Source organism: Aspergillus sclerotioniger (genome assembly GCF_003184525.1).
Source record: "Aspergillus sclerotioniger CBS 115572 chromosome Unknown BO94scaffold_13, whole genome shotgun sequence".
NCBI lineage: Eukaryota > Fungi > Ascomycota > Eurotiomycetes > Eurotiales > Aspergillaceae > Aspergillus > Aspergillus sclerotioniger.
The window spans coordinates 176915-188320 of NW_020291003.1; the positions used below are offsets into that span (position 1 = coordinate 176915).

The 11406-nt window shown below is 52.7% G+C and overlaps 5 protein-coding genes across 5 annotated transcripts; 2 read left to right on the forward strand and 3 right to left on the reverse strand.

Annotated features, from left to right (window-relative positions):
- Positions 1 to 55: 55 nt before the first annotated feature.
- Positions 56 to 1525, reverse strand: BO94DRAFT_624015 (VIT1/CCC1 transporter family protein). Its single transcript, XM_025617188.1, has 2 exons — positions 824 to 1525; positions 56 to 773 (listed from the first exon to the last, which is right to left on the reverse strand). Exons 1-2 carry the CDS (start codon positions 1192 to 1194, stop codon positions 245 to 247), a joined length of 900 nt encoding a protein of 299 aa, XP_025467643.1. The 5' UTR covers positions 1195 to 1525; the 3' UTR covers positions 56 to 244.
- A 1007-nt stretch (positions 1526 to 2532) lies between these two features.
- BO94DRAFT_556340 (phospholipase, PLC-D) lies at positions 2533 to 4232 on the forward strand (the record flags this gene model as incomplete). The annotated part of the gene is made up of 7 exons (XM_025613859.1): positions 2533 to 2631; positions 2678 to 3091; positions 3134 to 3310; positions 3364 to 3402; positions 3453 to 3661; positions 3715 to 3864; positions 3917 to 4232. The coding sequence occupies 7 exons, from the start codon at positions 2533 to 2535 to the stop codon at positions 4230 to 4232; spliced, it is 1404 nt and encodes a 467-aa protein (XP_025467644.1).
- A 211-nt stretch (positions 4233 to 4443) lies between these two features.
- On the reverse strand, positions 4444 to 5003 carry BO94DRAFT_465451 (uncharacterized protein; the record flags this gene model as incomplete). The annotated part of the gene is made up of 2 exons (XM_025608116.1): positions 4444 to 4696; positions 4792 to 5003. 2 exons carry the CDS (start codon positions 5001 to 5003, stop codon positions 4444 to 4446), a joined length of 465 nt encoding a protein of 154 aa, XP_025467645.1.
- Positions 5004 to 6349: 1346 nt separating this feature from the next.
- Positions 6350 to 6727, forward strand: BO94DRAFT_465439 (uncharacterized protein; the record flags this gene model as incomplete). The annotated part of the gene is made up of 4 exons (XM_025608115.1): positions 6350 to 6446; positions 6497 to 6522; positions 6567 to 6625; positions 6670 to 6727. The coding sequence occupies 4 exons, from the start codon at positions 6350 to 6352 to the stop codon at positions 6725 to 6727; spliced, it is 240 nt and encodes a 79-aa protein (XP_025467646.1).
- BO94DRAFT_534856 (carbohydrate-binding module family 48 protein) lies at positions 6459 to 9757 on the reverse strand. The gene is made up of 3 exons (XM_025611635.1): positions 9506 to 9757; positions 9168 to 9303; positions 6459 to 8861 (listed from the first exon to the last, which is right to left on the reverse strand). The coding sequence occupies exons 1-3, from the start codon at positions 9526 to 9528 to the stop codon at positions 6906 to 6908; spliced, it is 2115 nt and encodes a 704-aa protein (XP_025467647.1). The 5' UTR covers positions 9529 to 9757; the 3' UTR covers positions 6459 to 6905.
- Between the last annotated feature and the right edge of the window lie 1649 nt (positions 9758 to 11406).

Here is an 11406-nt window from a genome sequence, read left to right on the forward strand (position 1 = left end):
CCTTGACCACTATTCAAGATCCAGCTAGGCCATAGTCGGTCCTTCATGTCAACATGCTTGGAGACATCATCCCTCGAGCATGCCACAAGATGAACACTGAATAATGTATCATAGCATGTATAAGTAAGTGAAAAATTTAACTGAATCAAGGTCTATTAACATGTCCCAATTTCAGACCTACAACTCCGATACAACACCTTTTTAGTCCCCGCCACAACTCCATGCATGACCAACCAAATATAAACTAATGCTCGTGACCATGAGAGTCAGCCAGCATCTGGAACCCCTTGACCAATCCCATCGCAGAACCAGCTGCAATGCCCCCCACGAGAATCATCTGCAAACCTCCGATGATACCTCGTCGAATGTTACGACGACCCTTCCATCCGCTCACAAAGCAGGTCTTGCCATAGCCGAACAGGAACAGGGCAACCGCCATCGTGGCAATCGACCAGCGCAAAGCAGAGAATGCATCGTGAGGACCGACGAAAAAGTATGGCAGCAGGGGCACGAAACCACCAATGAAGTATCCCAGTGCAATTGTCAAGGCGCAGACAAAGGCACGCGATCCCGATGGTTCTTGGACGGTGTGATGGAAGTTCATGAGAAAGGCGGGCAGGTTAGGGGAGGAGGAAAGGTGTCGCGTGAGCTCTCCCACGAGCTCAGAGGGCAGCTCATATGGCGCGAAGACATCGGAAATGGTCTCGGTCACCGAAGCCGGATCGCTGAGGATCTCTTGTTTGGTTTCTTTCAAAGTTGCACGGTAGGATTCCCTTAATGAGGGGTTAGTTTTAATTTTTCTCAGGGCAGTAGAGAGACTCACTCCTCGCTTTTTGCACCGAGATAACCGCCCAGCCCCATCGAGATGGCCCCCGCTATTAGTTCGGCCATTCCGCCAAACACCACCACTTTGGTGTCCCCCAGAGCTGATAAGCCAGCCGTCAGGGCAAACGGCACGGTCATGCCATCGGAAAGCCCGATGATAGCGTCCGACACAATGCGTCCATCGACCAATTTGGATTCCTTCTTCTCCGCTCGTTCCCGGCAGACGGATTGAGTCGAGCCGTCAGAGGACTCGCCATCATCGGGATTTCGAAGGGAAAGATGGTATTCCTTCTCGAGGTCGGGCTGAGTGAATTCCTCGGACACGGGAGAGTAATTCGAAAGAAGGCCTCGAAGAGAGGAGATCGACATGTTGACAATTTGACAGGTGTTGAAGTGTTTCAACCTAGTTCAGATGGGAGGGAGGCAAAGGTCTGCTGGGTGGAAGAAAGCAGTGGCGACCAAAGACTAAAAAATAAGCACGATGAACAAACCGCGCACTTTCGAAGGAACGTTTGGTGACCAGAAAGAAAAGCCGGGCAACAGAAGTAGAAATGAGAACCGCTGGGCCGGCAGCAATTGACCTATGGAGTCCGACGAACAAATCACAACAGCATCAGGATGATCTCAGGGCCGATAAGTCGGTCTACGGGTCCAGTGGGAATACATATGCGCTCTCCGACGGCCATGAGGAGAGAGTGAGGGGAGATTCCCTCCAGCCATACATCTCGTGCCCGACAAGGCCAGCTTATCAGCTGCCATGCGCTCCAGCCGAGGGCCTATCGAGAGGAGATGAGCGGCAACGTGCCTGAAGCGCTCGCAGTCATCTGCAGTCGCGGGGTTGCCATGGCCGCACGTGGCCTCCTGATTGGCTGGGGCCCGCGGGACAATGCAAGCCCGGGCCCCACCGTCTGCGGAGTCCCTGAAGCTTAGGCCATTTAAGGAAGGCGGCCTGCCCTGTCTGGGCTTAGTGCATCTGCCCGGCCTATCAGCACCCGCCATTTCCTAATCGGCGGTCTGGGCTGGCGATATCATCCCTGCAAATGGCTGCAACTGGCTGCAAATGAACTGCAATCGAAATGCACGATTGAGGCACGCTGCACCGGATGCGTCTGCTATCGTTGGCTTCGGAGGACGCCGTGTCACTCCGGCTGCCTATCTGACCTCTCACTGCGGCCTCTGCAGCAAGCGGGGAACGTATCTACCTGCTTCATCCGGCTAGACAGCCAGCCCTCTCCGTTTCTCTGCTTCAAGGCCAATCAATTCAGCAGCTGATGCACATCCACCGTCGGATTCCTCCGTGCTAGTCAGGTCGTGTCGCGTTCATCTGGCGAAAGCCCCTCACTCTCCCCTCATTGCGGAGTACATCCGGAAGCTGGCCTCCTCATTTTTGCCTTGATCGTGACAATGCCTCACGCGAGCAGCCTGTCCTCCCCACCACGTGGGATGGGTCGGATGGGCCGTCTCGCGTGCCATTGGACCATGGCTCGCTTTCACCGATAATCGCAACCGTTTCTTTTGCTTCTAGAGTGCCTGTGATGCAAGCCGGCTGCCGTGTGGATCCTCGCATGCTCCAAGGCGCCATTGTGCATCCGACCAGGTCCGAATCAGTTCGAGTCATGCGAGGAGAGATAAATATCGCCCAGGTCGGCCCGGCCTGAGGTTGATGCTCAGAGATCTCAAAGAAAAGTGGTTGCGAACGGTTGCAACATGAAGCTGAACGTGGCTACCATCTCGGCTCTGGCCACTGTGGCCTCGGCTCTTCCTCAGAGACGCAACAGTGAAACCTGGGGACAGATTCGCTCCAACGTAGGTGCCCAGCCTCCTGTGTTCATTGCGGAATTGACGTGAGCAGATCAAACATGTCGTCTACCTGATGATGGAGAACCATTCGTTCGACAACATTGCGGGCTACTGGGACTTTCACCCCGACATTGACAACCTGCGCAACATCAGCTACTGCAACGAATACACCAACCCCAATTGGACGGTCTGGGATGAGCCTCTCAACGTGTGCGCTGGGCCGTTTGAGACCGAGGTGCCCTTGACCGATCCGGATCACAACTTCGCCGGCACCACCTACGAGATCTTTCGCACGTGGTATCCCAACAAGACCGATGTTCCCAACATGGGAGGCTTCATCGAGCGCCAGTCGGAAAAGTACGAGGCCAGCCCGGGCGAGGCCAGCTTTGTGATCAAGGCGTATGACGAGAAGAAGACGGCGACTCTGATTGAGGTTGCGAAGAACTTTGCGTTCTGGGATAGCTACGTAAGTCGCATGCTGGGTTGACGAACATGACTAACGGAATAGTTTGCGGAACATCCTGGTCCTACCAACACCAACCGCCAATTTGCTACCTCGGGCTCGACCTGCGGTTTCGTGGACAACACCTACCAATCTGCCGGATGGTATGCGAACTACACCGGTACGACCTGTGCCACGTCGATCTTTGAGTCACTCAGCAACAAGAACATCACCTGGAAGAACGTAAGCATTCACTAGCATGGGGCGGATGATTCAAGTGATACTAAAGGATACAGTACTATGAGACGGACATTGTCGATGCCTACATGTACAAGGTAGGTCCAAACCCTTGCATCTTGCCGTTCCAGACTAATGAAAGAAACAGTGGGTGCAAGACAACGCCATGGACCGTCTAGTCCACTCCGACCAATTCTACCGTGATCTTGAAGAAGGCACACTCCCTCAGTTCTCATACTACAACCCGGAATGCTGCACCATCGACTCGATGCACCCGACCAGCAACATGGCCTCGGGCGAGCAGCTAATCAAGCATCTGTACGATGCGGTGCGCAAGTCGAAGTACTGGGATAACATGTAAGCCCCTCCCCCTTCTCCCATATCCAGGTACCGGCAAGCTAATGAATCAGTCTGATCATTCTCAACTTTGACGAGCACGGTGGTTTCGCCGACCACGTCCCTACACCTATCAATGTTCCCCAGCCAGAGGACGGCATCACCTTCTCTGGTCTATCGGACGGCCACAACGTGACCTACGACTTTACTCGTCTTGGTATTCGGTGAGTACTTATCCCGTTCGAGATGTCATGACAAAACTAATGGACTGAACAGGGTACCCGCATTCATCATCTCGCCATACGTACCGGCCAACCACCTGATCCACGACCAGGGCACCATGTACGCCAACAACTCGGAATACACGCACACGTCGATCCTGCACTTTCTGCAGGAACTGTGGGAACTGGACGGATTGAACAACCGGGTGCAGTGGGCCAAGACGTTCGAGCATGTGTTTACGAATGAGAAGCGAGAGGACACGCCGGAGAAGTTGACCACGCCGACTTGGTATGGCAGCAGCTGGGAACCGAAGCCGGATCCGTTCTACAAGCTGAACCAGGATTACGACTATTACGAGAATCTGGACTGATCGAGTGCTGGATAACGATATTATGATGATGATGTTCAAACATACAGTTGTTTTGTTTCGTTGATTCGTGTCTCATCAGCATACAAGCAAGCATACAGAGCATAAGCAAAAGCAAATAGACAGACAGACGCAATGCATAGCATCATACAATAACTCCATCCATCCATCCATCCATCCATCCATCCCAAATGAATATATCACCCACCCCACCCTACTTACTGATTCTTCTTCCCCTCTCCCTCCACAGTACCAGCCCCTCCTCCCACCCCCTCCCACCCATCCACCCCGCCAACCTCCCCGACACCCCAGCCGACACATTCCCCGCCACATCAGCAACATCGCCCGCGACCTCCCAAAACCGACTCTTCTGTTCCTCCTCACTCCAATTCGTCGGTTTCGTCATATTCCAAATCCGACTTTTATACGCGGGGAAGGCGGTATGATTCCACATGCTGACGAGGACACTACCAACACACAAGCATAACACATTAGCTGACCTTCTTCTTGGAACCCAACACCACAAATACATAAAAAGGGAAAGGAAAAAGGGAAGGTATACCTCTGAGACCTATCCCTATACTCCTCATCCTCCAAATCCTTCACCCCGACTTTCATCCCATCCCTGGAAAACACCACGTTTTTGGCTTCCATTTTGGTGCGCGTGTTGCGCGTCACGTCGCGGACGATACTGTAGGTTATGTAGCCGATTATGCTGAGGATGAGGAGGATGGCGAGGAGGATGAAGAGGGGGGTTAGTCTCGTTGTTGTCATTTTGGGTTTCTTTGTTGTTGTGGTGATTGGGGGTAAGTTGGAGGTTGTGGTGGTGGTGGTGGTGGTTGTTGTCCGGAAAAGAATACTGGTGATAGGATATGTAAGGAGACAGGTTGGTAGACAAGAGAAGTGGATTGGGAGGAGAGAGTAGGTGGTTATTATGAGGAAGAGGGTGGTTGTGGTGGTGAGGAGGAGGCGGAAGTCGAGGGGGAAGGGGAAGGGGAAGGAGTTGGAATTGGAGGGCATGCGTAGGGCTGAGCCGGTGTTGTTCCGCTCTTTTTTTTTTCCTTTGGTCTTTGTAGATTGGTTGGTGTGGACTGGTCACACTGGTTTGGTTATGCCAAGTGGATTGTGGATGGTGGTGGAGATGGATCCGGGGATGAGAGGTGATTTTATGTATTCTTTCCCGTGGGCACTTTCCGAATTATTCAAGGTTCAAATTGGATATTGTCACTGTGAATCAAGAAGAATGGATTGTATTTATTTATATTATTGACAGCCACGAGCACATATCTCAGACAGCAGCAAAAAAAGAAAAAAGAATGATAGGAGAAAGCCACTTTGTAACAGAATCATTCCACTCATAAGTAAAGTAACTGTGGCTTTGACTGCCAAGCATCGGCGGAGACTCGCTCCCCTCCCCATCCAAGGCTGGGAATTCGGGTGCCTAAGAGTTAGTATGGAACTTGTACGGCGGAGGCGCAGCAGACGGGCGGTTATTTTTCTTGGTATTTAGTAATTGGTGGGAATAGAACTGGGTAGATTTATTCTGTTTACCTAGGTGTGTTATGTTTGTGTGACTTGAGGATATGAAGGACGACATATTTATTATTTATAGTGTCATGCGAAGCTGTGATACCGACTATGTAGGGCCTAGATATGCAAAAGGTGCAGGGTTACCCTGCTTACTGCTTACTGCTTAGTGGGACTGGGATTTCGTCACACTACTTGAGTCTATTGTTTAGTGACTGATTGATTACCCGGTCTTTATCTCTGTGTGTACGGAGTACGGTTAGCATGTAAAGTACAGTGCACCCAATTATTACAGCATATGATAATAACTACATAGAACAAGAACAAGAACAAAAACAATCATAAAACTACTGATCAGTCTATCTATCCATTCCAGAATAAATCAGTAGCAATTATTCCATCTCCTTGGCAATCACAACCAAGAAATCTCACTGTCGTCATCATGAATCATCCATGCACCAAGTAACAAGCAGCATGCAACACCAACTGTCACCAACAACTGCAATAATAATACCAGTCTATCCCAGTGTAAATAATTTGTAGTTACCTCCATAGTTGATCTTCATTTACACACTACCTAGTCTAAAAGTAAAATGTGCGACATTCCCTTCCTCCCCATCTTCCCCATCTGCTTTCAATGCGGAACGGATCAGAATCCGTGTCGCTGTAAGGTGGTTGGTCCGACCCTAGGTATGTATGTCCCTGTCTACTCCATGGAACAATACTCATGCACTGTATAGGGTTTGTGTGTACGGTCGTGGCAGCTGTATGTCCATCTGATCTGGTTCATACCATATACTAATAAACCAGGTCATCTGCTATCCTGCATCCATCTTCTGCGGTTGCTGTCTCACCCAGACTGGAAAAGAGTATGCCTTCCATCCCATCCGTCCATCTCCAACTAACCATACAGTGTCCTCGGCTACCCCGTCAAAGTAAACGGCATCGTCAGCAACGCAATACCCATTTAGCTAGCAATGCAATCATAATCAACATTAACATTATCATACTAGCTATCGATGCTCCTGGAGCAGCAATAAACCAAGCAGCCGTAGCAACAATACGAGCCATGCAATCAGGTATCCAGTCGAGTAAGCACTTAATCCTTCCCCCCATTATACACCATAATCATTATCATAGCAGCGTGTCTTAAACCGATTTCAACTTGTCCTTGATCCGCGAGAAAAGACCCTTCTTCTTCTTTTTCTCCTCCTTGCCGTTGCTGCCGGCCGTGTTGGTCTTCGATGCAGCTCCATTGGTGGCTCCAGTCGAGGCTGCCTCTCCGCTTGTACCAGTCTCCGCCGAGTCGGCCGTTTTCGTCGCACTGGTACCCGTCGCTCCAGCAGTGGGAGCAGTTGGCTCTTCCGCAGTAGGCCCACTCTCCACTCCAGAGTCGACAGTCTTGGTCGCGCTGGCGCCCGTCGCTCCAGCAGCGGGTGTAGTGGAAATATCATTCGAAGCATCTCCACGATCAGATGCAGGCCCAGACACTTCAGGAACCTTGGATGCTCCAACCCCAGTGGTCACCGTTGGTCCATCAGTGGGGGAAGTGGCCCGGGGGGATATCTGTTCCGACGCAGGTTCTTCACCAGTAGCCCGGGGTACTGTATCCGTAGTGACAGCCGTGCCAACCGTACCGGCAGTACCAGCAGTACCAGCAGTGCCCGCTGGCGCAGCTTCGCCAGTAGCTCGTGGTGCCGTCTCCGTAGTGGCAGCAGTAAGAGCCGGCGCGGGCGCCCCGGCGTGATTGTCCACCGGGACCTTCTGTTGAAGCTCCTCTTCCATCTCTCGCTTCTCTTCCACGGCCGCTTCATTGGTGGCTGCCTTAGGGTCCTCATGGGCTTCAGAAATCGACTGTTTCACCACGTCTGGAACATCCTCAGCAGGCAACCCGTCGGTTGTCTGTTTCTGCGACTCCAGCGAAGCAGCGGCACCTACCCCAGCAGCAGTGCCAAGTCCAGCGGCACCAAGTCCGGCACCAAGTCCAGTGGCAGTAGAGGCAGTGATAGCAGGTGCGGGTGTGCCTGGGGAATTATCCACTGGAACCTTCTGTTGAAGCTCCTCTTCCATCTCTCTCTTCTCTTCGACTGCCGCCTCACTAGTGGCTGCCTCAGGGCCCCTATAGCCCTCAGAGATCGATTGCTTTACCACATCCGGGACATCCCTAGCGGGCACGCCGGTTGCCTGTTTCTGCGATCCCAGTGGGGCAGCGGCAGTGATTGCAGGCGCTGGCGTGCCAGGAGAGTTGTCTACTGGAACCTTCTGTCGAAGCTCGTCTTCCATCTCCCTCTTCTCTTCGACTGCCGCCTCGCTGGTCGCTGCCTCAGGGTCCCGATGGGCTTCGGAAAGCGACTGTCGTACCACATCCGGAACATCTGTAGCTGGTAGTCCGCTCGCTGTTTGCTTCTGTGACTCCAAAGGAACAGCAGCAGCAAGTCCAGCAGTAGTGGACATGGGTGTGATCGACTGAATCGTGTAGATAGGTTTCGTAGCTTCCTGGCCTTCACCCATTGGGAGACTGGACTCTGGGATCATATTTTTTGAGACCGGAGGAACCGCAAAAGCGCTTTCATCGAAGTTGGAGCTTCCTGGAAAGGCACCGGCTCCCTGTTCATAGCCAGCCTTGTCGGTCCGCGCAGTCGAGTGAATTGTATTTTGGCCGAACGTGCTAGCATCGGGCACCTTCTCCCCAGGGTTAAGCTTGATCGGGTTGCCGATGCCACTGGAGGCCGGGATTGGGTTGACGGAGAATTTCTCGGTCTCGCTGGCCGGGGTAGCTGGATAGGAGCCCGGGACACTGGCCCTCTGCTCTAGTGGCACATCCTGGCCCAGTCCTGCGGTCGTTGACCCTGGAGCGGCCGACGAGATGGTGGGATAGTATCCGTTCTGACCATATCTGCTGCTGGATTCTTTAGGGACTCCGGCTGCCAATGCAACAGTAGTCGAGTCTGGCGTGACGCCGGCCATAGCTGTAGTGCCGTTCAGTAGAGGGCTTGTTGATTCTTCCTTAATCTGGTCAGGATAGAGAACGTTGTTGATGTTGTTACTGCCGTCGTCTTCCTCGGGGGCTCCGCTATCAGTGGTCCAGATGCCGTCAACGACGAACTGTGAACCAAAGAAAAACAATGTAAGTTTGTGGAACCAATGCAATGATGACGCTCAGAGGAGAGTCTTATAGTTTGGGAGGAGACAGTCATCGAGGAGGGGGGGAGGCACGCCTGCCCCAACTGGCGGCGACATGACGTCAGTGCCAGGCCGTAGCGTCATCGCGGATGCGATGATAAGCACGGCAGCCCGCCTCACGATGTCCACCTCCGAGGACGTAATCGAGGTGGAAAATCGAACAAGAACAAGTGCAAGCAAATCAAGATAGAGTAATGTCATGTGCAGAGTATCCAGTAGCAGTCTTACCTTGTAGTGCACCTTCTCATCAGTAGTTGGTAGCGGAACTTCCTTCTCGAACCCATCGCCTATCCGGTCCAGCTGAACAGTCTTCCCCCAGTCATCAAACGTCCCGGTGACAAACACTTCGTTCGCATTGTACGGCCTGTTCATGCGAGAAGCCGCATCAGTCAGCCATCAAATCACTCAAAGGTTAAGGCTTGAGCTGAGAGCTAGGCTTTGTTCCATTCACCCTCGTCACTTGGTACGGAAGGTGTCGGATAGAATAGAATTTCCACTCGAGGCCAGTGGAGCAGACAAACCCTTACAATTGGGGGTCCAGACATTGAAAAGGGGATATCTCTTACCATCGAAACGTGAAGCTCCCCATGTTGACGGTGGATTGTTTGGATCCTGCCGACTATCAATAGAAGCGGTGGGAGCAGTGACCTGTCCACAGCAGATATTCTAGGGAAAACGGAGAAAAAGAGAGCTAGAACGCTCGGAGCAAGAAAAATAAAGAGGCTGGGACAGCGATAAAGCTTGCTGAAAGATGGGGAGGATGAAGCGGGGTGGCGGTTGCACACAGACCGTCACCGGTCGGACGGTTTGGCAGGAAGTAAGTAGAGGCAGCCGCCTTGCACACATACAGGAACAGCAGAGGCAGGCCAGCGGAGCAGCAAGCATTCACACGCAGAAGTTTCTGTCTTGTCTCGACAATTTGGTAATGATGAAGCTAGTGATGCCCAATACACATACACCACAGTTGAGTCACTGTCCCAGACTTCCAGACGCTGCCAGCGACGCCGCCAGCCGATGTACAACTCAGAGGAGCGACAGCTGGCATCTTATCGCGTTGGCGTTCGTCACAACCTTGTTGGGAGCAAGGCCCATCGGAATGGAGGCTCGTGCCAGGCCGCATTCCTGCCCGTAGAGATAGCATTCTCCCTGGCCATTTGTCCAGCGTCCAAGTTCCAGGGGCGGGCGCCCTTGAAGGGCGTCTACTGGATCAGACACGTCGACGGTGCCTGACCTGGATCGCTACCTAGTACCTACATTACAGAGCATGCACATGCATTGAGTGAGAAATCTCGGACAACCTTATATTGTTCCGAGTCTCCTCCCAACCCCTTCCCTTCGAGTTTTCGGGCCTCAAATCGACCTGGTTCTGGGCGACAAAGAGCTGTCTCCAGCTGGCGATGATCTCAACACCAGACCGGGCCAACTACGACCCGGCGCTTAGCCCGATCTGGAAAAGCACGGGCCTTTGCTAGTCTTCAAGAGGAATAGTCGAGGTCGGCGATCCAGAAAGCGATAACGGCCAGCGAGCTAACCCCATCAGGCATAGATCAATGGTCAGTTCGGATGGCCAGAAGCAGCAACCTCATGATTCCATGGGAGTCGAACCCGCCTGGTAGCTCCTCCCATGGCCTGCCACACTGCAAAAGGAAACGTTACCTTGACCGCTAGTGGGGATGATGGAACTTTGACACCCAGGAGTGGCTGGCGGAGTACTCGTCCTGTCATAAACGATGGCTCCAGCCAACGTCAACGAACGGAGAGTCTACCAGGCTATGACCTCAGCAAGCAGATCATCCGAACCAAGAAAGACGCAAGCACCGTCTCGTTTGCCACACGCGTACGGCCTGGCAAATGGGCAATCGCCCGCATCGAGGTCGTCGCACATCGTCTGGAAGGAAGTGGATGATGCTTGGTCGGTCAGTCTCCCCTTTTTGCGTCGCCTGTCATTGACTAATGGTCCCGCCCCCTTTGTTGTTGGTCGGTTCAAGGGTCTGATGGCACTGCCATCACAGCTCCGATGGGTGGCGCAACGCAAACCAGTCTGCTGCTCTCCCTTTCCGGATATCGCAATGTTCTAGAAAACTTCTGGAAGCCCCTTAAACACCCGATCGAAGCTTCCACCGTTCCCGGTCGTCTGGGCTGAAGGATTCCGGGACTGAATCTACTTCTAGGGCCCATCGTCCACGTCTCCTTTTCGGTTTCACCTTCTAGAAACCGATGGGACGGTGTTAGTTCGATCGACTACGGCGGACTATGGATTCCATTTGATAATATCGGACGAGACTATTGACCCGGGCAATCAGCTATTGAAGTAGTGGACTTGGCTAGCGAGTGTCCGTGACGTCGATCGAGACATCGTCCAGCATTGCGTCCGTCCTGGGCAACCCTTAATTAAGGAGGTGAGAGTCTAGGAGTGTACTTGGGACTCTAGGTACGGAGGGTGGCCTGAGTGGTAGATAGGTAGGTA

What these genes read in the sequence shown, in the direction of transcription:
- BO94DRAFT_624015 (XM_025617188.1), bottom strand. Translation starts at nt 1,194, where the DNA reads ATGTCGATCTCCTCTCTTCGAGGCCTTCTTTCGAATTACTCTCCCGTG. An exon ending in CTCGGTGCAAAAAGCGAGGA is followed by an intron (nt 774 to 823) that starts GTGAGTCTCTCT and finishes CCCCTCATTAAG; the next exon opens with GGAATCCTACCGTGCAACTT.
- BO94DRAFT_534856 (XM_025611635.1), bottom strand. Translation starts at nt 9,528, where the DNA reads ATGGGGAGCTTCACGTTTCGATG. An exon ending in GGGAGCTTCACGTTTCGATG is followed by an intron (nt 9,304 to 9,505) that starts GTAAGAGATATC and finishes TCGCATGAACAG; the next exon opens with GCCGTACAATGCGAACGAAG. An exon ending in ATGAGAAGGTGCACTACAAG is followed by an intron (nt 8,862 to 9,167) that starts GTAAGACTGCTA and finishes TTTGGTTCACAG; the next exon opens with TTCGTCGTTGACGGCATCTG.